Source organism: Moschus berezovskii, chromosome 11 (assembly GCF_049115385.1).
Source record: "Moschus berezovskii isolate FMDL1 chromosome 11, NW_MosBer_1.0, whole genome shotgun sequence".
Classification (NCBI taxonomy): domain Eukaryota; kingdom Metazoa; phylum Chordata; class Mammalia; order Artiodactyla; family Moschidae; genus Moschus; species Moschus berezovskii.
Genome location: NC_142470.1, coordinates 1,969,264 through 1,995,287, shown reverse-complemented (window position 1 = coordinate 1,995,287; position 26,024 = coordinate 1,969,264). Strand labels below are relative to the sequence as shown.

At 68.1% G+C, this 26,024-nt stretch overlaps 1 protein-coding gene across 2 annotated transcripts in view; it reads left to right on the top strand.

Annotated features, from left to right (window-relative positions):
• Positions 1 to 2,101: 2,101 nt before the first annotated feature.
• RXRA (retinoid X receptor alpha) overlaps positions 2,102 to 26,024 on the top strand; it is a 91,079-nt gene continuing 67,156 nt past the window's right edge. The window contains exon 1 of one of the 2 annotated variants that reach the window (XM_055399052.2): positions 2,102 to 2,257. In XM_055399052.2, the coding sequence (XP_055255027.1) occupies positions 2,230 to 2,257 (28 nt within the window). In that variant the 5' untranslated portion in view covers positions 2,102 to 2,229. Of the gene's footprint in view, positions 2,258 to 4,641; positions 5,171 to 26,024 lie in introns of those variants that run through there. The other variant, XM_055399053.2, reaches the window with a different exon arrangement.

The window sequence follows — 26,024 nt, the reverse complement described above, 5'->3', positions numbered from 1 at the left end:
CCACTCCGCAGAGCACGGCTGGCTGTCCACACAGGATGCGGTGCGAAGGCAGCGCCGCACCGCGGGGCACTGGGGGCCGGGCGCCTGCGCGGGTTCACAGCCTCGCTGGCCCAGAGGTCGCAGGATGGGGCTCGGGTTCAAACGCGGGAGCCATCCTCGCTGCAGAGTGGCGGTGCTGCATGGCGTCACCTCTCCCGGCCTTGGCCGTCCTCCTCAGTCAGGTGGGCTGGCAGTGCCCACTGCCCAGGAGTTGTTGGGGGTGACTAGCCGAGAAGTGGGTGCCACGGTACTGGGTGGTCTCCCCTCCCGAGCGGTGAGGGCCGGTTCGTCCCCGGCGGCAGTGGCGAGGTCTGGCGAAGGTCAGGAGGCCAGGCTGGGAGGACGGCGTTCAGACGGGCCACTGACGGTGCACAGAGGGAAGGCCGTGCCACGGGCAACGGAGACAGGCCCGAGGACGGGGGCTGGCACGCAGCGCGCGCCCCAGACGTGTCAGCACCCGTGTTCGCCCCTGCTCAGCCTGCATGCTTGCCCACCCCCAGCCCTGGCGGAAGGAAATGGGCTTTAGAAGTGGGTGGCTGGCAGGACGAAGGGGGGAGTGGGTTTGCTGGGATGACAGTGACGAGGACCAGTCTTACACCGGCCACAGCTGGAGGCAAGGGCAGATGGGTAGGGGGCTCAGGAGCCAGCAAAAACCAGACTTTCTCGAGTAGGGGAGGAGGGCAGGCAGGAATCAGACAAGAGCCAGGGGGACAGGGCAAGCCTGGGCCATGGCCTGTGGTTGCGCGGGGGGAGGGAGGGCGGGCTCCCCAACCAGCACTTCCCTGCCCCCTGCCCCAGCCCAGGATGCTCCCAGTGGCCCGAGGGCCTCTCTTTGCAGCAGGACAGGTCTCAGTGGCCTTGTGGGAGCTAGCCCCTGGCTGTCCATGGGGAGGCAGTCCTGTTGTGTGCCCATTCCACAGAGGGGAAAGTGAAGCCCAGAAGAGGGGCTGGGGAGGCAGGCTGGAGGTCACATAGATGGCAGTGGTGCCTGAGGCGGGAGGGCCCCCCTCTAGTCCAGGGCTGTGTCTGTCCCTGGGCCGTCGGCTGGGCCCTCCCGTCAGCGCCCCTGGCCCGGGGGCCACACGTTCGGCCCGGGTGACGTGGGGAAGCGCCTCCGGGAGAGGACCCAGCAGGGCAGCGAGCCCGGGGTGGGGGCGGGGTCAGGAGGCCCAGGTCTGCGCAGGTAACTCAGGCAGGAGCCCCAACTCCAACTGCCCCGAGCTGTCTGTCAGGACGGGCGTCTGTCCTTTCGCTTTTAAACAAACACGTCATGAATTTAAAAGTCAGGGCAGAGACCTGTCCAAGGCCACCCGGCCACAAGTCGGCACCCAGCTCGCCGCGCCTGGTCCCCCAGCCTGGTGCTCCCAGAAGCCGGGGGGCGCCTCCCCCCCAGCCCCGCTTCCCGGGGGACCCCCGCTGGCCGTCCGTGGGGGTCGCTGGGGCCAGACGGGGACCTCAGAAAATGAAAGCCCCCACCAGTGGCCGGGGCCGAGCCTGTGCCGCCCGGGGCCTCAGTTTCCCCAGGCGCCGGGCAGGCTGTGCGCGCCGCGCGGCGGCCGGCCGCTTTGTGTGGCCGCCCAGACAATGGCCCGGCCGCTGTCCGCCCGCTCCGCCCGGTGGTTTTTTTTTTTTTTGGGGGGGGGCAGGCCGGGGAGGGAATGCTGCTCCCGCCCCGCCCGCGCCCCCCGCCCCCGCGCCGCCGCCCCCGAGCGCCTCCCGGGAACCCCTGGCGGAGGGAAACTTGCAAGTTTGCACCGCGCTCGCCCGCCCGCAACTCGGCGGCGGGGCGGGGGGCCGGCGGGGGGCGCGCGCCGGGCGGGCGGGCGGGCGGGGCGGGGGGGGGGCCGGCGGGGGGCGCGCGCCGGGCGGGGCGGGGCTGGGCGCGCGCGCAGGCCGGGCGGGCGGGCGGCGGCGCTGCGCCGAGTCCGCGCCCGTCGCGGGCCCCCCGCCGCCCCCCCGCCGGCGCCGCCGCGGTCGGAGCGGGGCGCGGGCGCGCGCGGCGGGGGCGCGGGCGGGCGGGCGCGCGCGCGGCGGGCGCGCGCGGCACAAGTAGTTTACATTGTTGGGCGACTTTTGCAACAACTCGCCGCGCCGCGGCCTCCGCGCGCCGCCGCCGCCGCCGCCGCCGCCGGCTCCCGCCGCCCGGGCCCGGCCGGCCGCGCCGGGGGCCGCCGCGAGGTCGCCGCAGACATGGACACCAAACATTTCCTGCCGCTCGGTGAGCGATCGCGGGCGGCGGCGGGGCGCGTCCCCGGCGCGCGCGGGGCCCCCTGCCCGCCGGCCGCCCCGCGCCCCCGGCCGGCCCGCGCGGAGTTGGGGCGCGGAGTTGGGGCGCGGGCCGGGCGCGGCGGGCGGGCAACTTTTCCCCGGGCCGGCCGGGCGCGGGGCGGGCGAGGGCGGCGGGCAGCTCGCGGGCCGCGGCCGGCCGCCGACTGGGGGCGGGCAGCGGGGCCGGGGGTGGCGGCCGGGCGGCGGGGCCGCGGCGGGGGGCGCTCCCGGCGGCAGCTGTTGGCCCCCGCGCGGGCGCCCGGCTCCAGCGGGGCGGCGCAACTCGTGCGCTCCCAGCCTCCGGCCGCCCTGGCATCGGGACGGCCTCTGCGCCGCCGCCCGGGCTGCGGAGTCCAGCAGGCCGCCGGCCCTGGAACGCTCGGGACCCCTCCTCCCCCAGAGCCGCCCGGGCGCCAGTGGGCAGGGTCGCCGAAGGGCCTTAAGACCGGGACCGTCAAACCCGGGGCGGCCCCCTTCCAGACACGGGGACCCTCACTCTGGCAGCACGCGAGTGTCCTCCTGGCGTTCCCTGGCGCTGGCCCTGCACTCGGGGCGGGCACCCTGGAGGGTCGGAGAGCCGGCTCTCCCGTCCTCCCGCTGCCATCGCGCCCGGGGGCTCTCTTGCCCTGGGCTGCTCCCCAGCGCCAGGTCTGGCCCCACAAAGGAGGAGGGGGCATGGCCATGTGCCCCCGGCCTGCTGTCCTTCGCCTGCTGTCCTTCCGCGGGTTTGGGAACCAGTGAGAGGCAGGGGAGGGGGTGGGGAGACTTTATAAACGAGCCCGGGAAGGATATTAATTTGGCGGTGGGGCCCGCAGCCTGGGCTGTCAGGCTGGGTGAAGGATTTGTGCTGAATGGAAATTAAAACAGCTGATTATGAATGAAACCCGCGGTCTGTTGCCGCTCCTGCCTGCCCACCCCCTTGCAGCCTGGGGTGCAGTTTGGCCACCCGGTTGGCCGCCAGAACGCTGCACAGCTGCGGGGACGTCTGTTGAGATGGGGAGGTGGAGGGGAGCCGCGTGGAACCGGCCCCGCTTCCCGGGATGGCTGGGTGAGGGTCTGAGCGCTCCTGGCAGGCGCACGGAGGGGCGTGTGACACGGTGACCGGGGTGGGCTTCCATGATCGCCAGGTCTTAGAAGACTCCTTCCGTGACCCTGCATGGTCCACACCTCCGCAGGCACCAGGCTGGGCACTCTCTTTCTTTCTCAGAGCCTCCAGGGCGGGCACGCACGTCCATTTTGCAGATGAGAAAACTGGTTGAGACCACCGGCAACAAAGTGATGGTTTGGGGTTTGCAGCCCCAGCCCATGGTGGTACCCGTGTTTATGGATTGAAATCTGAGTCGACTGTAACTTGCTGCTGCTGGGACTGGCTGGCGGGGGCAGGGGGCCCTATGTAGACCAACAACCTCTCCTGTCGCCTGTTAAAGTCTTACATACATGTGTATACACACACACACACACACACACACACACACACCCCTCCCCCCCCCCCACACACACACCCCCACACACATGCACATACTCCCTGGAGCAAGAACGCTCAACTCTGTCTTTGCTCTTTTCCTGGGCCCCCTGATGAGGCAGGGCCCTGCCTGGGTGTGTGGAGCCGGATGGGTCCCCAGTCCCTGACATGCTGGCAGGGTCCTAGGAGTGGCCCTGTGGAGGGCCCCGGCTGCAGGCTGGCTGTGCTGGAGTCCCCACAGGAAGGAAAAGTTGTGTCCCAGGAACCTGGATGGGTGTCATGTTCCCCCCAGCCCTCCCGCCGTGGCAAGGAGGCTGGGGGGGCCTTCTCTCTGACCCGGCCTGTGGCCGCCCAGGCAGCCCATGCCCCAGGCCTGAGCAGACAGCCCTGGACTCTGATTACAGGTTTTTTTTTTTTTTGTAAGCTTGTGACCAGCTCTGAAGTCCAGTGGAGTTGAAGGTCCATTTAAGCGGCTACTTGCCTAAGCCCTTTTGTCAACACGGCCTAATCCCTCGTGGGGGGTGAGTGTCGGAAGGCCTGGCCTGTCCAGGCGTGGCTGGCTGCCCAGGGCAGACCTGGATCAGTTGGGCAGGCGGTATTGCCCCTTAACGGTTGTCCATCCACTTTCGGGGCCTCGGGCAGAGGGCCTGGTCCTTCCAGCACCCACTGCCTGGGGCGTGGCGGGCCTGGGTCCTTGCTCTTACCTGCCCAGGAGTCGCCCAGCGGCCGAGCCTCCCCGTGAGGGCAGGGCAGGGATGAGCCCAAGGTACGGATCTAGGGGCCAAGAACTTGTCCGCAGCAGCCCCGCTGCCCACGGCTGACCAGCGCCTGTGCCTGTTGAGAGAAAGCTTGTGCTGGCACCAGGTTGGCCGGTGGGGCTGGAAGACTGAGTCTGCGGTCTCGAGGTCTCAGACCCTGGACCCCTGGCTACTCGTGGCCCATTTGCCTGGGAATGGGTTGTGGGGGGCAGTAACAGGATGGTAGGTCCACTGATCGCCCTCCGGGCAGCTCTTGGGGACCTGGGAGAGCTTGGAGCGCGGATGAGGGGCATCTGGTAACATCAGAGCCCTCGGGACCCAAAATAGAGCACATTCCCGGGCCTCCCGAAATAACAGGGTCACGTGACTCTGCGGAGGCCGGGCTTGGAGGCCGGCCTGCCGAGGCAGTCCCGTCTTGGCCTGGGCCCTGGGACTGTTGGGGCATTTGTTTTGGTAAACTCCGGAGGGGGCTCTGTGTGTTGACAGGGGAAGTGTCAGGGTGAGAAAACAGCCCTCGGATGGGCTTGGCCGTGGCCGTGGCTGTGGCCGTGGCCGTGGCCATTGCCTTGCCAGCCTGGACTTGGACGCCTGTCCGCTGCGCCTGGGCCCAGTGCATAGCCCTGACCCACTCTGCCTGGATGTGGTGGGTTGCTCTGGGGACCCTCGGGAAGGGCCACGGGGGGCGGGCCCGGCAGCTCTGAGCTGGGGCTTGGCAGAGCTGAACGGGCAGCCGTGCGCGTATCCGGGTGGCCGCTGGGGGCCGGCTCCAGCTCTACCAGCTTGTCCAGCTGTGCCTGTCCTTCAGGGCCTGCGGGGAGCTGCGCCTCCTCCAGGAGGCCCTCCGCCCGCCCTCCCTGGCCTCCCCCTCCTGGCCCCCGGCCCCGTGTGGCTCTGGGGGCGGGTTTCCGGTGCTGGTTCTGGTCTGTCGTCCTGGGAGAGGAGGCCCTGGGGGCTGGTTGTGGAATTACTGTGCGTGCAGAATGGGGCGGGTGTGCGTGGCATCCGGCATCAGGACGGGGCCTCGGTGAGTCGGGGTGGGGCAGACTTAGGGGGTGGTGTGTGTGTGCGGGGGTGAAGGCCCCAAAGGCCTGCCCAGAGCCTGCGGAAGCCGCCTGCAGAGTTTCGCCGTCTCGGCTCACCTGGGCTCTTTCCACAGTTGGCCTGTTTCTGCAGCGGGTGGTGGTGTCGAGCTCGGCGCGTCCCGTAGGAGCAGAGGGCTCCTGGTCTTGACTCAGCCGCCGTGCACAGGACAGGACAGAGGCCCCTGAGCTGGCCCAGGACCAGACCTGACACTCCTTCCCTCTTCCACCTGCCCCTGGTTTAGTCAGAGTTCGTGGCAGCTGGCCCTGGTGGCCAGGGGCTTGAGATGTCCGTCTACTGGTCTGTTCCCACGGGAGCCGGCCACTGGCGGGGTCAGGTACGGGCAGGGGTCTGGACCCTCGAGGGCCCCGGTGGCTGGTGTGGCTGGTGTCCGTTGGCGGGTACCCTTCGAGCCCTTTGCCCTGGTGTGTGCTGTGCAGTTCTGTGTCCCGCACGCTGTGGAAGGTCGGGGGGCAGGGGCAGTTCCTCCCCTCTCCCCACCTGCCCTGCTCGCGCAGGAACAGGCCTGTCTTCACTGGCCCGTCCTCGGCTCCGTCTCCGCAGGCCCCTCTGTCCCCTGCTCCCCCTCCCCGCACCCTCTCGAGTGACGCGGTGTGTCCCGGGGACCCTGGCGCTGCCCCTTCCTGGGGGGCTGTGTCTTCCTGTGGGCTGGTGGCCAGGCCTCCGGGGATCGGGTCCCCTGCCCTTGCTGCCTGTGTGTGTCCTGCCCGCCGGCCTATCAGAGCCTCAGTCGTTCATCTGTAAAATGGATGCGTGCCGGCCCTCGCTGGGTGCCGGGGAAGGCAGTCCATTGTGTCTCCCTGACGGGCTCCTTCAGAGGTGTGGCCTGTGGTCAGAGCCTCCCTGTGTCCCCTGTCTGGATCGATGGCGGGGGTGGGTGGGGGCCCGGGTGTCCCGGGATAGAGCCAAACGGACCACGAAGCAGAGGCGTAGCTGCCGCAGTCACAGCCGTGCGGCAGACGCGGGAAAGGGGGCAGCCCCCGCCCCGTCTTCCACGCTCGGAGCACCGATGAGGCGCCTGGTCTGGGCTCCCGCAGCCCGGCTGGGGCCCTGCTCCCCAGCCCCTGGGAGGGGGCGGGCGAGGGCCTGGCTTGCGGGATGTTCGCGCAGTCGTGCCCCAGTGCCTCCCAGACGGGGAAATTGCACCCTAGAGTCACAGAGCAATTGTCTAGCTCAGCAGCGGAATGAGTGTGAAATGGAGCAGAAAGCAGCTAAGTAAAATTGGCCCGGGCCGGCGCAGGGGAGAGTGGGGACGCACGTGCGCACCGCGGCCCCGTGTGCTGCACTCCGGCCACCCGACCCGCCCGCCGCTGGCTGTCCCGCGTCCCTCCGTCTGTGTGTCCACTCGTCCCTGAGACCTGCATCCCCGAGTGAGTGGGGCAGGTGAGCCTGGCGCCCGCCCAGGGCCCCCCACTTCCGTGACCCCCGTCTGTCCCGTGTCTCTGAATCTCTCCTACGACACGTCCAGGGCCCTGTGCTGCCCATCTGAGGACATGGTGGCGCCATCCCCTGGGTGCCCGCTGTGTCCCTGGGGCTGGGTTTCTAGCCCCGTGACGTCCTTGCAGGGATGAGCCTGCGGAGCTGTGGGGGCCTTCAGGCTGGGCTCGCCTCTGGGCGGTTCTGCCTGCCTTTTCTCAGCTCCATTTGGGCCCCGTGTCCTGGGACGGGCCCCTACTGCCGGATCCTTCAGAAACCACTTGCCTGGCAGGCCCTGCGTCTGTGCCCCGTCCCGTCTCCCCGGGAGCCCTGTTAGGTGTCCCGGGCCCTCAGGTGAGCATTCTCTTCTGGGAGACCTGATGGGGGTTGAAGCTTCACTACCCTTGTTCTCTCCTGTTCGCCCTGGAAGGTCTTCCTCCCGGGTCGTCCCTGGCTGGGGGTTGAGCCAGGGCCGAGGGTGGAGAACCACAGCTCGAGGTGCAGCCTCCGGACCCCTGCGGCCTGGGGTCCCCATCCTCACCCCGCCCAGGGTGGAGCTGTCCGCAGCAAATCCCTGAGGGCCCTGGGTGGGTGCTGGGGGGGGGCAGCCACACCTGGTCCCTGGGGCAGGGCGGGGCCGTGTTCCCCACCCCCAGTGCACGCATGCCCCCGCATCTTGCACGCAGGGCACAGGCATGCACACACCCACGTGTACAAACCGGTGCACACGCATCTGGGCCTGGCCTTCCCGGCCGGCTCTAGCACAGTCCCCACGAGGTCTTCCTTAGAAGGACTCGGGCCTGCTGGCTGGCTCCGGCCTGCTCAGCACCCGGGGAGCACCTGCCCAGTGCCGGCCGGGCCCCGCCGCCCCACAGAGCTGGGCATGAGCGGTGGGGGCGGCCAGGCTTCCTGCTGGAGCCAGTCCTGGAGCGGACTCTGGCGGAGAGGCGGGCTTGCAACAGGTGTGGGGGAGGGCCCTCCGGAGCAGGGTCAGCTGAGCCCAGCGCCCAGACGCCTGGCCCCCAGCCTGTGTGGCCTGAGCTGGGAGAGGCCGCTGTGTGAGGCGGCTGGTTGACCCTGGGACAGGGAGCTGCCCCGGGGCCGTGGGGGGTCGGGCTGAGGCCGCCAGCTCTGTGCAGAGGGTGAGCCGGCGGCAGGCGGGGGCTGGAGGGCGGAGGGTCCTGGGTGGGCTTGGAGCCTTACGTGGCCAGTGCCCCTGTGAGCGGTCCTGAGCCTGGGCTGGGGGTGGGGACCCCACGTGGTTTCCTGGGGGCTCAGGCTGGGCCCCTGGGCTGGAGTTAGCTGTGCCTTCTTTGAGCACGGGGCCAGGAGAGGACCCGGGTTCCTCGTGCGGGCTCATCCGAGCTGCGTGGTCTCTGGCCGGGCCTTAGTTTCTCCGGCTGGGCGCGGGGCACGGGGCTGCTGTGACGGGGCCTCGCGGACGCTGCGGCTGTCCTGCGTTTGGAGCCTCCAGCGTAGAGGGGAGGGGACGGCAGGGGGAGTGAGCTGGGCCTGGGCCAGCCGCGTGTAAATCCTGCAGCGGCCACGGATCCGCCCCGCAGAGTTCAAAGCTGGCCCCGGGTGTGGCTGTGGGGCTGTAATGAGGTTACTGATTCAACCGGCTTCCTGGTGCTGCGCAGAGCGGAGGGAGGCCGGGAGCCCCGGGACGGGTCTAAGTGGCCCGTAATTGACCAATTTAGCTTAAGTGTCCGCGCTGGCCCCGGGCAGAGGTCAGGTGGTGACAGCCCAGGTGGCCGGAGTCGCTGCGCTCACGGGCCACTGATGGACGGCTGCCTTCTGCCCCACCCTTGGGAGCAGGCACCAGTTGGGCAGCTGGCCCCAAGCCCCGACGTGGGGGTCCTGGTCCCAGTACCCTCCTTGTCCGTCTGTGGGCCTGTGTCTTCCAGAAGCTGCATGCCGCCCCGGCCAGCTCCAGCCAGGCCGTCCCTGGTCACTCCCTCGTGTGTGTGTGCAGGACGCGGGGTGGCAGGCGCTGGGACGGGGTGCTGGGCTTGGCCATGGGGTGACAGTGTGGCCTTGGAGAAACAGTGGTGGGCTGGCCGGGGAGCATGCACGGCCCTGCGCCGTCCAGGAATGCGCCGCGGCTTGAGGAGTGGGGTAGAGGCCACCCGCAGCTGCTGTCATGGCGGCTTACCCCGCACCATGGAGGGCGCGCCCAGGGCCTTGTCCAGGGGCTGGTGGGCCAGCCTGGCCCCCACTCTCCGGAGAATCCCAGCCTCTTGTCCAGAGCACCCACCCTGCCGGCCGTTTGGCCCTGAGAGGCCAGCCCGGGTGTTGGGGGCACTGGGCAGCGGTAGCACGGTGGTGACCTGGCTGAGCTGTCCCCCTCAAGTGGACCGGCCCTGCGGTCCATGTTTTGGGGATGGGGGTTTCAGTCTTGGGGGGCTTGAGGGATGTGCCCAAGGTGTCCTGGCTGATGAGGGCCCAGAAGAAGGTCAACGCTGGGGTCCGAGCGGCGGTGGGCACCCTTCCTGGAGACAGTGCCTGCTCTGCACCCCCGTGACCCGGCTTTGTCCAGAGCAGCTTTGGGGTGCCCTCAGCAGAGGCTGTTGCTTCCTGGAGACGCTTCCTGATTGAGCTCTTGGGGATCCCCTGAGCCCCTCTGTGGTTGCCCCACCCGCCGGGCAGGTGTTGCTCCCACCCCACCTCCATGGGTCGGAGCACCCGTGTCCCGCAGGGCTGCAGCCCAGGCCGGGTGCACAGGCCATCTTGCTCTCTGGCCAGCTCGCTGCTGTCCGGGCAGATCCCCTCTCCCCTGCTGCAGTTTCCCCGGGCCCCTCTGGCTCCTGGAAGTGTCGACCTCCCGCCCTTGGCCTCCTTCTCCTGCGCTGGGGACTGCTCCTCAGGAAATTGCCCTGTGCCCTCTCTCTGTTGAGGGGGCAGGCCCAGGGCTGCAGGAGCTGGGAAGTCGGCTGAGGGTCAGCCAGACGGTCGGTCCCGGTGGGCCCAGCTGCCCAGCTCTGGTTCTCACCTATGTCCTGGTGAGGCGGTTTGAGGGTGAGCAGCGTGAGGGGGAGTCATAAGCGTGGCAGAGGGAGGTTGGGCGGGGCCTATGGGTGCTGTCGTGCCAGCCACCCCTGAGGCCAGTTTGTCCCCGGTGCCCGGGGGTTCTCCTTGGGGCCCCCGTTCCCCGGCGTGGCACTCGGGCCTCTGCTCAGTACCGTGTGACCCTCATGCCTCTTCCCCTGCACTCAGCACCACTCACTCTGCTTTCTGGCTGTCTCGTGTTCGGAACTGGTTGGTGAGAACGAGTGTCAGCTCTGAGTGGGGAGGCCGTGTGTCCCCGCCCTGGCCAGTCACCTTTCCGGGTCTCAGCTGCCTCACCTCTCACTGCCTGGGGAGGTCAGGGAGGCTGCAAAGAGGAGGTGATGTTGTTAGGCTTTAACGGATAAGCTAGAGTTTGCTGGGTGGGCGGTGGGTCAGGACCCACCCTGGCAGGTTTCAGAAGGATCCTACGGCACAACCAGGCTCCTCTGCTGGCCTCTGGCTGGGTGGCCCGTCTGCTGGTGAGGCGCCAGTGAGCAGGGGGGGGTGTGGTCAGCTGCTCTAGGAATAATTAACCTTGGGAGGAGGGGAGGCCGGGAGTGGGCCTGGCCGGCACCTGGCGGAACCCAGCCTGGTGGCAGGCAGCCCCTCTGGGCCCTTTCCTGCTGACCTGACGTCCTCTCTGCTTCCTGGGCCTGGGACGTGCTGGTCTGGAACATGACCACGCTGGCCCTCCTCGTGAGCTTACACCAGCTCCGGCTCCTGGGGAAGGGGGTGGCCGGAGCTGGGCCCCTCTCCACGTGGAGCAGCTGGGGGTCGTTCCCTCCATCGCCTGTCTGTCCCCTCATCCCTGGTTCATCGCCGAGGTGCCCCCACCCCTGCCGCGGAGCCTCCTGCGGGAGCTCTGGGCTGCCTGATGGCTCCTCACGCACCCCCTCCTCGCCTGGACTGAGGAAAAAGAGCTCTGATTGGGGCCAGAGTCCATGGGAGGTGGCGGAGCCGCCCCTGTCCCACCCCTGCTCCCGGACTTTCTGCCCAGGATCAAGGTCGGGGAGGGGTGGTGGGAGGGCAGGAGGTGGGGGCCTTGGGCCCTGAGTGCCAGGCCGCTCTGGGCTCAGACGGAGGCTGGGTGGGCCACGATCTTCCAGGGTCCAGTTGGAGGGTCTCGGACGTGGGGAGGGGAGCCAGGGCCTCTCCGCTTCCCTCGTCTGTCTCCCTGGACACAAAGTGGGTGCCAGCGATGGCCAGGGGCGTGCTCAGAGCCCCCTGGCCTGCCCGCCCCGGCCCTGCCACATGAACTTTGTGACTTGGAGCGTGTTACTTCCTCCCTGTTCATCTCGGTTTCCTCATTCGTGAAATGGAAGGAAGGATGTTGGGCTGCGTCGGAGGTGGAAGTGCTGCTCCCCGCTGGGACCCTTGGCTGACACCACTGGTCGGGCGGGCTCTTGCTCCCAGGGTGGGGGGACCCCGAGACCTCGGTGGGCTTGGCCGGAGGGCTCGTTTGCTGCTAAACGCAGAGTGGCAGGCGCTGCTGCGGCCTCGGAAAGTGTATGTGGGCTGAGTTAGTGTTTTCTGAAAGCACATCTGCCTGCTCCCTCCACTTGAGACTCAGAGTCATCGTCACTGAATGCCCCCTCTGGGGGTCCGTCCCGACTCCCAGGGAAGGGGAGTCCTGCTGTGTGTCTGTCTACCCCGGGGCCGATTCCTGGGCGTGGAGCGGCCCTCGAGGGAGCCTGAGGCCAGGGCTGGGGCGGTGTGTGTTCCTGTGCCCCCACACCCGCTCTGAGTGCTGCAGAGGCCGCCACCTCCCGCTGCTGGACAGAGCCTGGGTTTCCCTTGGACCCAGTGCCCGGGTGCAGCGTGGGGGGCCCTCAGCCCCAGGTGATGCCCTGTGTTGAGACCTGGTTTCTTCCTCTGTAGCTGAGACTGCCTTGTTGAAACCTGGATGGTGGGGCGAGAGGTTCAGTGCTAACCTCCCGCCTGCCTGACGTCGTCTGTCTGTCCCTCCGTCCATCTGACTGGCTATCTGTCTGCAGACGCTTGGCTCCTGCTGGTCACTAGGGTGGCAGGTTGTGTGAGGCCCAGCCCCAGGATAGTGAGTGGTGCTTGGGGTCCAAGGGACCGGGTGGACCCCAGCACCATCATTTGAGTCTCACACCCCCTCTGGGCCTTCTCCGTAAAGTGGGACTGATAAAGTGTGGCAGGTTAGGTCGCTCATGGTTGACAAGCGTGGTCATGCCTGCCTTTGCTGTCGGGGAAGGGATGGTGTGAGTGTGGTGGTGGAGGACCGCAGGAGGCAGAAGGGGCACAGGAGACGCGTCACCGGTCTGTCCTGGCGTCAGTGGGTTGGCCTCTCTAGATTGGGTTGTGAAGGATGTATAGGAGTTTGCCTGGGAGAAGTCAGCTTCTGCATTCTCAGATTTTCATGTTAGTTCTAACTAACGTTTCTGAGGCCTCCCACCCAGAACTTCTTGCATCTTCTGCGTGGCTGGAGCTGAACCAGTGAGGGGAAGGGTAGAGATGGAATCAGGGAGCACAGAGAAGCCTCTGGAACTTTTGTCCTAGGGAGGTGGAGCCATTGGAGGGTCCTGGGCCAGGGAGAGTGGCGTCTGGCTTGTGTGTGAGGAGAGGCCAGCGGTCAGGGCAGGGGTCCTGGTGAACTAGGCAGAAGCGGTCCAGGGCTTTGACCCTGAGCGTAAGAGGGCCTGGGGCTGTGCCTTTTACCCAGGAGGAGATCATAGCAGGGGCAGGTTTGGGGGCGTCAGGACTTTGGTGTGGGTGCAGCCTAGCACCTGGCTGCTGCCGCCTGGACCCAGGCAGCTGGGTGGGCTGGAGCTCGCACTGTGGGCCCCCACGCGCCGTGGGCCCAGCTCAGTTCCACCGGGCACATGGGCGCCCGGGGGGACAGGAGATGCCGCAGGCCAAGTGCACCACAGAGCCCGGGGTGTCCGAGCATGTCTGAAGCCTCGCTGGGCCTCCCTCGCAGGCCGGAAGGGTGGGTAGGTGTGTGGGCACGGCCCCCGGCCTGAGCCGGGCTCCCACGGGGCGTTCGGCACCTGCCCACTTCTTTCTGGCGCTGTGGCTAGCTGGGGGCGCGGGCCTTCTCTGCCAGGCGCGGTCTGGGTGCAGGACTGCGGGCAGTTCTGGTTCTTGGTTGGCCGGCGCCAGTCCAGGTGCCGCCCCTCTGACCCTGGCTGGCACCCTTCCCGCCGGCAGTCCCAGGGTCACGGGGCAAGGTCACACCTCCCAGGCCCTTGCTGGCTGCGGTCCTTGGGAGACAGGCCGGCTCCCACGTGTGTCTCCCTGGCCGTGTCTCCCTGTCGCGCTGCCCGCAGCTCATTGCTGTGAGTTACCTGCTTGTGGACGGTCGCTGTGTCTCCCCGTCAGGCAGCGGGGCACTCTTGCGGCCAGCTGACGGTGGGGACAGAATGGCTCTTGTGCCTGCGCTGGTCCTGGAAAGGGCTGATAAGCTACGGAGTCGTTATTGCGGGGGCAGCCAGGGACCCCCAGTCCCCTGGGCCTGGACAGGAGGCAGCAGATCGTGGCCTTGGGGGAGCGAGTGGGCCTGTAGGGAGACCCTCTGGGGCTCTGGAGGTGGCCTGCCCTGGGCCTCCCTCCCCCGTGACCCTCAGCCCTTCCTGGTACAGGCCCTGCACACACATGCATGCAGCGCACGGATGCATCCCTCCCTGGTTTCTGAGGTGACTGCTGTCACTGCTGCTGCTGTGTCCCAGCTGTCCGGACGCCTGCTTGGAACCTGGTGGCCCTTGGCTCACATGCCCATGTTGGGTGGGTCCCTGCTGGCCGTGGGTCCCTTGGACTTGGCCCTCAGGACCTCGAGGCCAGGGCGCCCCAGATTCTGCCCTGTCACCCTCTGTTCCCACTCGTGGGACCCCCGCCTCGTGTGCTCCGGCTCGCTCAGTGGGTCTGTGAGCCAGAGGCCGCTGGACAGAAAGGCTAGGACTGCGAGTGGCGTGTGTTTGGGCCCCCCTGTCCTCAGGGACCTCCATCTTGCCCAGACCCTCCTTGGGGACTTGGAGCCAGAACCCCGTGGGGGCACAGGGATGGGGTTGAGTCACCCCTGTGGCCGGGTTCCGGGGCCAGAGTGCCTGTGTGAGCCTCTGTGTGCCTGCGCAGGTCGCGTGTGCCCACACGGGCACGTGCGGGCTGGAGATGCACCCACAGTCCTGGCGGGCCCTGAGGGCCTGGAGCCCAGCTGAGCAGCAGGCGTGGGCAATGCCTGGGGTGTGCGCGGAGAAACCCGGCCGGTCCGAGGGGCAGGGGGCCTGAGGGACAGGCGCGCTGTGCAGGATACTGGGGTTTCTTCCGAGGGCTGGAGGGCGGGGCTCCGCGGGCAGAGGTATACTGCAGGAAGACGGCGGGCCGCTGTGCGGAGAGGGGTCTGGGGCCAGCGGGTCCAGGGTCAGACCGCCAGTGTCACCCCCGGTCTCCCCAGCCAGTCCCCTGGAGCTCCCCCTGGTTCCAGGCCTGGGGGAGGGGTCAGATGAAGGTTAGACCCAGGGGTGGGGGCGGAAGGGACCCCAGGAGGGCCGAAGACTCTCTGAAAAGGCCCCCAGTGGGCGGGGGCTCCTCCGCGGGCCCGCGCTGTGGCGACCACGCTCACGGTCAGCAGCGCTCACCCGCCCTTTCAGTGGGCGCCCCGGGCAGGCTCAGACTGTCGATGAGCATTGACCCAGCAAGGGAGGGCCTCCCTGGACGAGGCGGGTGGCGGAGGGTCCCTGCCCTGCCAGAGTTGGGGGCGGTGAGTTGAGGGAACGCCAGCCCCCCTCTCGTGCCCTCTGGCTGGGCTGTCTTGTCTTGCGAGCGATCCTGCACCCTGGGAGAACGGGCCGGCCTGGAAGCCAGGGTCAGCCAGGCACACTTTAGTGTGAATGAGCCTGACGCTGAGCCTGCACGTGCCCGCAGGGAAGGGCACGGAAGGCTTCCTCCGTCGTGTGCATGAGGACTCGGGTCTGAGCCGTTCGGGGAGCCAGGCCAGCTCCCTCACGGTGGTCTGGTTCCCTCATGTCCTGACCGCCTGCCTCGGACGCAGTGTTCTGCTGATGGTGAGGGTCCCGGGTGGGGGAAACCCGGCAGAGGGAGGCTGTTGGCCGGAGCTGTGGGCAGGGCGGGGGTCTGCGTCCGAGGCCCACAGGGCCTCAGCCCCTCACCCAGGATCACCCGGCTGGTTGGTGGCAGCGCTGAGACCTGAACCTGGCTCTTGGGACCCGTCTTGGGCCTTTCCTGCGTAGGGCGCAGAGCTGGCCTCCTGGGGTGGCTGGAGGCTGGGTGTGTGGAGACATTCCTTGTCTGGGAGGGGCCCAGTGTGGAGCCCGCCCTGCTGGGCCGGGAGATGCCTTGTTTCCTACACAAACAACCAGGGCCGGCTGGAGCAATTTTATTTTTATTTCCTATTTTTACTTCCCCGTTGGCCCTTTTTAGCAACTCTGGGTTAGATAGGCCCCCGCCCTCCAGTCTCCACCCGGCTTCCTGGCGCAGTCCGGGGGCCTCGGGGAAGCAAGTGCGTGTGTGCGAGACCCTGGCTCAGCTGTGTGGCTTGCACACGCCTGGGGGCGGGGAGCTCATTTCTCCCCAGGTACTCCTGCGAGGTGGCCTCTTCCCGTCCCCGGGGGCCCATCGTGGGGAGTGGGTGGTGGCCGTGGGTGTGTCCCCCGGTTCACGAGCCCGTGTCTTGACGCCCTGCCCTGGTTCTCTGCTGGAAGTTGAGGTTGAGGGTGGCCGTGACAGAGGAGGAAGGGTGATAGGGTGGGCGTGTCTGCTGGGCGGAGTGGGCTGAGGACACGCAGGTGAACAGTGTGTCTGCCTCGGACCTGGTCAGGCAGGGTGCGCCGAGGGCAGGCCTGGACTTGGCCTCCTGCAGACCGCATCTGCTGGGCCCAGGCCTGACCCACTGAGGGAGAAGCCTGCTGTGGGGTGGTGGGGGAGGCTTTGGAGGGTCTGGCCAGCCGCAGTCTTTCTGCGATGGGTATGGGGGACGTGGAAACCCTGGGGGTTGGGGGGCTTACCGCCCAGCCTGGGGTGAGGGGGCCCTCACCTGCCTGCATGGGTGCAGCCTTGTGCTGGCGTCTGGCATTCGGTGGTGGGTCCTGGCCTCCTGGGTCAGGCCTGGGTGGGCCTGGGGCTCAGGTGGAGAGCTGGTGGGCTGCAGTCCAGCCGCTGGCCTGGTGCCGGCCTGTGCCCAGCCTGCTGCACCCCCTGTCTGCAGGTGTGGGCAGGCTCGGAGGCCCAGCGGACCCTTGAGGCCTCTCAGGTTGCGGGTGTAGGGCCGCCAATCCTGAGTGTTCTGCAGACCAGGAGATTGAGGTGCCCAGGCTGGGCACCCTGCATCGTGCTGTCTGCCCCAGACCTCCCATGTGGAGGGGAGGGTGGGACAGGCCAGGGTGGCAGGGTTTATGCAGGGCTCGCTTTGGGTCAGAGCGGAAGGCCTGTGTGGCCCTGCCGTTGGGGAGCTGTTGGCTGGGACAGGGCCACAGAGGCACGTCCATCTCACCAGCCCTCCAGTGTCCACGTCAGAGATGGACCAGCAAGTCTGGGTGCGACCCCAGTGTGCTGCGGGCGCCTGAGGACGCAGGGTGGCGTGGTCAGGAAGGGCTGTGAGCTGGATGGATGGCGGACACTCGGGCCCAGCCCTGTCCCGCTCTGTGCCCAGGGAGGCCCGCTCCATGCCCGCTGCTCCATCTGTTGGCAGTAGCGCAGGTGCCAAGCAACTGGTCGAGCCTGGGTTTGGTCCCGCTGAGCCCACGTGTGCCCGGGATCCTCTGCCACTCCGGAGGTGCTGGGTGGGGTTCCTGGGGTGGGGGGCTTGGGCAGCAGTGCCCAGACCTACCTGGTAGGTCTGGGATCCTGACCCAAGGGGGCCCATGGAGGGTCCCCAGGGAGGAACCGGCCTGGCCTCACTCCTGGCCCGTCGTGTGCTGGCTGGCTCAGCTGGCCTCCGTGGTGGCTGTTGTCCCCCACGATGTGGCCTTCCCTCCAGGCTGAGGGATGTGGCTGGCCCCGTCCAGGAGGTGCCTGCTGCAGCTGGCATGTGGGTGCCAAGACCGTGGGGAGTCCCTTTGTCAGAGGCCAGAAAACCAAATCCTGTGGCTGAGGCGGGTGGCGGACACCTCCTCCTTGGATACGGTGGGATTTCTATGCTCCCGGCCCTGCAGAGGCAGTGTGGGCAGAGGGTATCTGGCTGGTGGGGCTGCCTCGTCACTGCTGGGAGGAGGGACTTCTTCTGGGAGCCTGGGGAGGCCGCGTGCGGGCTGGGTGGCCCTGCGGGAGCAGCCTGCCCGAGCTTGATCTGGGTGCCCACTCGGCCCTTTGCAGCTGAGTGACCTGGGGCAGCGTGTCTGTCGGAGCCGGGCTTTTTCCTCTGTGGAGGGTGGTGGTGACACTTCCGGGGCGGTCGTGGGGGTGAACCTTCAGTTCTGGGGGCCGCTCTGACCCTCGGAGTCCTCGTCTGCAGGCTGGGGAGCAGAGTCCTGACTGGTGCCTGGGGGCCTGTGGAGGCCTGCCCTGCAGTGCCCGCGGCACCCAGTGGTGGGCCGGGCTGTAGCGGGGAGACGTGGGAATTCGCCCCCCTGGGTAGGAAGAGTTTCCCTGGAAGGGGCGGTTCCAGACTCTTCTGGGGCCCAGGGATCCCCCAGGACCAGGAAGGGAGCCCCCTTGCCAGGTGCCGCCTTGATGCAGACTTGGGGAGGGGGGCGCTAAGTGCCTTGTCTGGTCCGCGCTGGCCTCTCCCCTCACGGCCTGGGCAGGGGTGTGTGTTCCGGTGGGCGGCTCCCTGTTGGCCAGGCTTGGGGGACCCGCCGTGCCCCTCATACCCCCCGCAGCGAGCACGGCCCCAGGCTGTGGAATGGTGTGATTCTGGGTGCCTCTCTTCCTTCAAGCAAAGAGGATCTTTCGAAACTGTGGGAAAGAGCATTTCCTCCCCAAACGCGGGGGGGGGGAGGTGGCGGGGGCTCGGTCAGCAGATGTGACGTCCCTGGCGCCCTCGTCCTTCTGTACTCCCGCTGTGACACTCACGGGCCCGTGGCCAGAGGGGCGGGTGGGTGGTCAGGCCTGGTCAGGTCCCTCACCCCGTGCCCCCAACCAGAACAGGCAGGCGCCCCCCGCAGAGCGGAGCCTGAGGGGTCCCTGCTGGCCATGTGCGCCACCTCTGAGCCTTTGCGCTTGCTGTTCCCGCTGCCTCCCTTCCCCTCCCCCAGTTCTTGGTCCCTTCAGCCTGATTGCCGCACCCCTCCACCTCGAAACCGTCCCCAGGCCTGAGCCTGCGTCTGCTCCGTGCCCCAGGAGGGGATCTGGCCAACCATGAATCCACCCGGCCTGTCCTGCCCCAGGCCTCGGTGTCCCCATCCCCAAGTGGGTCCCTTCCTGTGCTGACGGGCAGAGAGGATGCTGTGGTCCTGTGGCAGGGGTGCTGGTCCCGTGGGCCGGGCTGGGCCGGGCCCGGGGGTGGGAGCTAGGCTTCAGCGAGCTCGCTTCCTGCCCATGCTGCTGCTGGAAGGGGCTGTGATTTGGCCCCACCTCCCCCCCACCGGGCTCCTGACTCAGCAGCCGCAGGGTGGAGGGGGGAGACCGGATTTCTTGACCAAAAAACCCCAGCCCGGGGCACCCGTGGCCCAGATTTCTTTTGCGAAGGTGGGAAGTCGAGCCCTGGGTTCCTGTCTGGGTTCCCAGCAGGAGGGTGGGGTGGGCCTGGAGCCAGCTCTGGACCCTGGGGCTGCGTGCTGCCCCCCACCCCCCGCTGGACTGCCCCTTCCCTGGGCACCACCGTCTGTGGCTCCCCAGTGCTTGCGGGATGTGGTTTTTGCTGCTGCCTGGTCCTGCCCTCCTGTGACCCCTGCCCCGTGTCTCTTGGTCCTCAGGAGCCACACCTGCCCCGTCCTCCAGGGCCTGCTCACCTTCCTGCTCCGTCAGGTGTCTGCATATATGTGTCCTCCTCCAGGAAGCCCCTCTGGGTTAGGTCCTGTCCCGTCATGGCTGTGGTGCCAGCGTCCCATCCCCTGGAAGGAGTGGTGGGTGTGGCCTCGGAGCCCCCCTCAGCATCAGTGCTGGCCAGATGGTCAGACGGCAAGTGTGGGGTCGGGGCCACCTCCTGGGGCCTTGGGCCGAGCGGAGGGCCGGGGTCTTGTGTTCACAGAGCTTGTTGCTTCAGCTGCTTGAACCGGAGGGCCCTTTGCCTGGTGGTGTTTGGGGGCCCCTCTGTCTGGAAAGTGGGAATGGGTGGCCCCAGGAGCCGTCGTGAGTGCCCAGTCTCAGGGCATCGGGCAGCGTCTCCTTGCCTGTCTGGGGACACAGCCACTCCCCCTGGAGTGTCTCAGAGCCGATGTCGGCACGACCTGAGTGTGTGTCCCGGGAAGGGGCCAGGTCTGCAGATGGGGGCTTCGTGTCTCCTGGGCCAGCAGCGGTGGGGGCACCTGGTGGGCTCGGGGCCCCTCCTGCCCAGCCCTGGGGGCAGAACGGACATGGCCCTTTGGGAGGGTTGGCTCCTGGGCTTGGGTAGCTGCAGTCCTGGCCTCAGTGGCCTCCAGCAGCAGGGGCCGCGGCCACGGGCTTGGGTCTGGCGGGACCTTCTCTGTTGCTCTGACGTTGCGTTCTGGGCTTGGCCCTTCCTGGAGGTCTTAATCCAGAGTCTGGTAACAGGCCCCCACCTGATGGTGATGCCAGCAGCCGCCTGCTTGGCCCCTTGAGGTGTTTCAGAAGCATCAGCTGGGAGGGGCTCTGCCCCCAGGGACGGGGGCGGGCGGGAGCAGCTGAAGCTGAAGTTAATCGCGCTGCATGCTCCCCTCCGTCCCTGCTCCCCTGCTACCTCTCTGTGTGGCCGGGAAGCGGCGAGGCAGCCCCGCTGATTCGTGACTAAATCCGGGTCACCTCCCGGCGCAGAGGCGGGTTGGCTGTGCTGCTGCTGCACCTGCTCTGCGGACGGCGCCGAGACGCCCCTTCCTACGGGAAGCCCTCCTAGATGCCCCCCGCCTTGGGAGGGCCCCCTCCACACCCACGGCCCTTGCCTTGTGCCTCTGGCCTTTCTTCCCCCCGCCTGCCATGTAGGGATCCTGTGGGGAGCAGCGGGTGGCGGCGGCTGGGTGTGGGTCGTGCGGCTGTTGCCTGCTTGTGGACTGTGACCTGTCCCAGAACGCTGGACCAGGCCATGCTGTCGCCCTGCTGTCCCTGCCCTACCGCGGTCCTCAGGGCGAAGCTGCAGGCCCAGACCTGGCACGCATCTGTGCTCCCACGGGACCAGCCTTCCCACTCTGCTTCTTGCTGCTGGAACGTTTGAGCCCGTGCTGTGTCTGCCCTGAAATCTCCCTCCCCGACGGCCCCTCCCTGCCCCGCGTGGGGGTCACCCCTGCAGACCCTGGGTGGTCGCTGTGGCCCTGGCTGCCCCCACTGTCATCCTCAGACCCCCCGAGTCTACCCTTCCTTCTGAGGCTTTGCGTTTGCACGTGGTTCGCTGGAGGGGCCCCTGTCCTGATCCCCGACTGGGGCCCGAGTTCTGTGTCTGCGGGGGTCCCACGGGCTGTGCCCAAACCCCCCCCGCAGGTCTTCACACAGGGTGCAGCAGGAACGTAGCTGAGGGTGGGGGTGGGGGCTTCTGGGGGCTGCCACGCCCCTCTGCGTCCTCCCCAGGTAACCTTGCAGAGCTGGGGTGGTGGGAGCTCTGGGGGCCTCCTGTGTGGGCACGGGGCAGGCGGGGTGACAGCTGGGCCTGGCCAAGTCCCCGGGTCACAGGACGGCAGGACTGGGCCTGGGGGAGGTACTCTGCCCAACTCAGTGCCGGGGGACAGGGGAGAGGCTGCCCCTTGGCTGCACTGGCCGGAACCAGGGCCTTGTGAGAGGACCTTGGCCGTGGCGGAGGCCCTGTGCTTGGGGGGTACCCCCGTGGGCTGTGTGGGGCCCGGGGCTGGCACTGGGAGGCGACGGGAAGGTGGAGCTGGGGTGGGGGCCGGGGTGTCCCCCTGGGACGGACTGTGCTGCTGCAGGGTGGAGAGAGAGTTAAGGGCCGAGGGGAGTAATACTGTTTCTAATTTTCCTGTGTGATTTAATAAAAATGTAAATCGCTGGGTGGAGGAAGCCCTGGTCGGCCGTGGTGTTGACCGAGGTGAACTGTGGGCTCGGGGTGGCCGGCCTGCCTTTGTCTGCACCCCCCGCGCAGAGCCTGGTGCCTCCGCACCGATGGACGGGCGCTGGGGGGTGGGGGGCGGCCCTCACAGTGTCGGGGTACCCACCGGACGCAGGGCCCCCAGGGGAGTGGCTCGGAGCTGGGCTCCCCTCTGACTGCCCCACCCCCACGTCCAGAGGAGCGCGGGGCCTGCGGTGATGATGGTCGCATCCTGGGTACGTGGGGTGATGCTGGAGACGCGCTGTCGGACGAGACGGGCGGCCAGGCAGCGCTGGGGGGGCTCGGGGCAGCCCGTCCAGGGGCCCTGGGGAGGGGGCGAGGCCAGCCCGGGGAGTGGGTCAGCATAGGGGCCCGGGTTGATGGCAGTGCAGTGGGCGGGGGACAGAGCCGGGGGCCAGCCATGAAAAGCCCTGCTGCTGCAGAGACGGGGCCCAGGGTCAGGGTGGGGTCCCGAGCCCCTGAGAGGTGGTGGCCTTGGGGGTGGGGGCGTGGTGGGGCTGGGCTGTGGTTAGAGCCATATCCCACAGGCTAGGAGTGGGGGCACTTGGAATTGGGGTGCACTCTGGGAGTTGGGGTGCCTTGAGGTTTGCGTCTGAGAGGCAGTGCTGTTTGTGGGGGTATGGTGGGGGGAGACTGGAGTCCCGGGCAGTCGGTTGGGCTGCACAGGGTCGCGGGGAGGCCGGAGGGCCTGGGGACACTGACGCCCGGGCTGGGGACGGAGCCTGGGGACCTGGGGCCTGCGGTCAGAGCCTGGGGTGTCCTCAGTGTGGCATTTGGTCAGCACGACCCCGGGGCTCGAGGGTGGGAGCAGGCGGTGGCGCCTTGGCCGGTGCGGGGATCGCGGCATCTGCCGGGGGGCGGGGGCGTGCGCTGAGCACAGGGCACCCAAGGGGGCCCCGCTGCAGGTCAGTGGGTCAAGGGCTGGGGGAGTCCGTGCTGCTGGCTGACCCCCAGGGACCACTGACCCTGCCGTGGCTGTGGGCCTGCCTTCCTGGGGCGGGGGGCGCCTCTGCACGTCTGCACCCTTGCTCTGTCCCGAGGTCCATCCCTGAGAGGCATCCCGCTGGGCCTGGACGCTTGATGGCTGGGGTGGGGGGCAGCCGGGACCTGTGTGGGGAGAGCGGAATCCCGAGAGTGACCCCAAAACGCCGGCCGTTCCCCGACCTTGGGGACCTCAGCCCGGCTTCACCCCAGACTCTGGCTCCGCTAGTGTCCCTGGGAGCCGCCGTGTTGCGCCAGGGGCAGAGCGGCTCCTGGCAGGGGCCGGCGTGTCGGCCGAGACCCAGTTCTGTCATGAGTGGTGCAGGCAGTGCCCGTGCTGAGGTGGGGCAGACGAGTGGGTTCGCGTCGGCCCTGGGCTCACAGTGGGGATGGGGGTCCTTTGAGCCCTGCCCCGGCCCCGTAGGGCCGCGTTGAGGCTCTCCCAGGAGAGGGGCCTGGACCTGCGGCTGTCCCCACCCACCGCCGCCGATGATGCTGTGCCTGGACACCTGGGCAGGGAGCGACCCTGCCTGGGGGAGGGCTCGGTGGGCTTGGGGCGGGGGTGCACGCCCGGTGGAAGAGGAGCCTGTGGACAGGGACTTGCGGTCTTCTAGGGGCTCTGGGGAGGAGGGCGCTGAGGCTAGCTCTGTGGACTCACGCCAGCATCCTGCCGGGAATGCTTGCCCCCTCCTGCCCTGCGGGACCCCGCCACCCTCCCCAGGCACTGCCTCTGCCCAGGGTACACGTGGGCCTGAGGTCAGGAGGGGTGGATGTCCAGATGGCTGGACGGACGCTCCTGCCCAGAGATACCAGGAGATGCTGTGCTGATCGCGGGCTGTGATTAAACGACCTGTCCGGGCTGGCTGGGCAGCTGGTCAGTGTTAGCTCGCACGGCAGGATGTGTGGACGCTGCCTGCTGCAGCAGGGGTGGGGTGCTGGATGGTGGGGGGAGAGCATGGGCCCCCGGGAACCACAGGGCTGGGCACTGTGGGGTGGAGAGTCAGACACGTCGCTGGGGTTAGAGACCCTGGCCTACCCCACCCGCCCACCCTGGGGTGGAGGTCAGACATGCCGCTGGGGTTAGAGACGCCGGCCTGCCTCACCTGCCCGCCCTGGGGTGGAGAGTCAGACACGTCGCTGGGGTTAGAGACCCTGGCCTACCCCACCTGCCCTCCCTGGGGTGGAGGTCAGACACGCCGCTGGGGTTAGAGACGCCGGCCTGCCTCACCTGCCCGCCCTGGCCCTGGCCCCTCTGAGCCTCAGGCCCCTCGTCCATGGAGGCGGCTGCCCGTCACACTCTTGCATCTGGGTGGAGCAGAGGCCCCTGGCGGCTGGTCGGTGGCCGGGGCCCCCAGGGACCCGCTGCCGTGGGCTCCTGCTCCTTGGAGGCGGCAATTTCTGAGCAGTGTCTTCCTCTTTGGAGGCCCAGTGGGCACGCGGCTGGTGGACGCTCCCAGACCTGCAGCCAGGGTCGGCACGTGGGCACCTGGCCGGCTGCCTGGGGGCCTCGTTGACTGTCCCTCCCACTGCAGGCGGCTGCTCATCCCAGATGTTTTCCTCCTGGGATGGCAGGCAGGCAGGAGGGAGGTGGGCCGGATTCCTTGCCTGCCCCACGGCACCCCGGGCCACATTTCAGGGGGCTGAGGGCCCTGGGCCCCCTCTGTCCTCATGTGTGTTCTCAGCTGTCCTTTCCCTGCTCCTGGGTCAGGGTGGGCAGACTCCCTGGGAGGGCCGGCAGGGCCTCCTGCCTCAGTGTCCCCGTTGTAAAGCGGGTGTAGCCGATGCAGCGGTTGGGAGAAGTGTCTGCACCGTGAGGTCTGCCTGCTGGCTTGTGAACAGATGCTGGCGGTGGAGGCCACTCTCTGTGGACCCCTTAGGAAGTGATGGCTCTGGGGACGGTGCTGACTCTCCTGGGGCAGGCTGGCCGTGGATGTCCACACAAGGCAGGGCCGGAAACAGGGGGCCGGGAAAGCTGCTTGTGGCCTTGGGTCCCCCCGCATCCCTCCGGGGTCTCACTCCATTGGGGTCTGTGGGCCCAGGGCAGGGCGCCGGGCAGGGAGGGCACGCGTGGCCCAGGCGATGGGACGGTGCTGGCTGTGGGTGGGCAGGTGACCGGCTCCTGCCCTGACCTGACCGCGTCACCCCAAACTTGGTGCCCTCCCAGCGCAGGAGCCCCCGGCGTGGCAGGGATCCGACGCCCTGGGAAACGTGATCTCCTCCCTGGCCTGTGAATATTTCATCAGTGGATTAAAAATTGAAGCCGAACCATCGTCCCCCACCCTGGGAGGGGCGCTGGCTCCGTTTCAGCCCTGTTTGAGTCTTTCTGTCGATAATGGAGCCTTGTCAATTAGAAAATGACATTGCTGTTTAAAATGCCGCTGTGAGGCCCTCTTTAATTAAGGCCGAGATGTAATGACCAACCTGCCGCCATGAATGAATTTTTAACCATCCGAATGAGGGGTGACCGGTGCCCAGCGGGGTTTGTCAGGGTGGGTGTGCCAGGGGGCCTCAGAGATTTGTGGGAGCTGTGGTGCTGGCCGGGTGGGGGCGTCTGGCCTGTGTTGGTGGGGGGTGTGTGTATGTGTGTGTTGGTGGGGGTGTGTGTGGGTGTGTGTGGTGTGTGTTGGTGGGGGGGTGAGTGTCTGGCATGTGTTGGTGGGGTGTGTGTGTTTGGTGTGTGTTGATGAGGGTGTGTGTTTGGGGGGTGTGTGTGTGTCTGGCGTGTGCTGGCGGGGTCGTCCTGGCCTGTGTTTGGGGCTGGGGGTGCAGACTCTGGCTCCGTGTGTTCGCGGGTCAGAATGGGCGCACCCGGGGCTGAGGTCAGGAGGCCTGACAGGGGGCAGGGGGAGCCCTGGCGGTCCCGAGGGTCCCGTTAGTGATGCGAGGGGCTTGGGTGCGGCGGGGACGGCTCTGGGCTCCAGGGCTGCCTGGCTTGGGCCTGCCCAGGCTTTTGCTGGATGCTTGATGAGCCGGGGTCGGTGAGCCCCCAGGCCTCCCGGGCCATTGGGGAGCCTGGACGTGGGTGGACAGTGCCGCTCTGGATAGGCAGGGGCTGGGCTGGGGCGTCTTCAGGGCTGCGTTGGGGCCTGCGGGTGTGTCTCGGGCCCCAGGGTGGCAGCAGGGATTCCCTCCAGGCCCGTGGACGGTGGCCCGGTGCTGGGCAGTGCTGCCCGGCTCCTTCCCGCTGCACCCGCCCAGCGGCGGGCAGAGGTGGCTGCCCGCCAGGAGCAGACCGTGTGGGGCGGCGCGTCTGGACCACCCAGTCTCCAGCCTCCCTCTGCTGGGCCTCCGTGTTTTCCTTTGGCGGGGCTGGCACTGATCCCCGGCTGCCGGCGGGTGCTGGGCGCCGTGTGCGCTGGCCGCATCTGGCGGCTCCTGCCTGGCTTAGCGCCGTTTCCCTGGCGAGGCAGAGTCGGGGTGCGGATGTCGTGGGGTCATCCGAGGGGCTGAGGGCGGGGCCGGTTCGGGGTGGCTCCCCGTCGGCCCTCAGCCTCCCCTGCGTGCCATGGGGGCGGGTGGACAGGGCCCTTGTGTCGGGCACAGTCCTCCTGGAGAGCAGGGTGCCTGCCGTCTTTCGGGATGCCCTTGGGGATGGCTGCACCTGGAGTTTTGGAGCCCCAGGAAGCGGGCTCAGCTTGGGAGGAGACGTGTTTATTTTCTTAGATGATTTAAAGGCCGCTGGAATGGTGCTCGTGAATGTCCCCACAAGGTGGAATTTCTGACGGCCCTGGGTGTGGGAGGCCCGGGCCAGGCGGACAGAGCTGGAGGGGGCCTGGCGGCCTGGGGGTGTGTGTGTGTGTGTGTGTGCCTCTGAGCACGCATGGGGGCGTCAGGCTGGCGTCCATTCACGTGGCTGCCCAGGGCA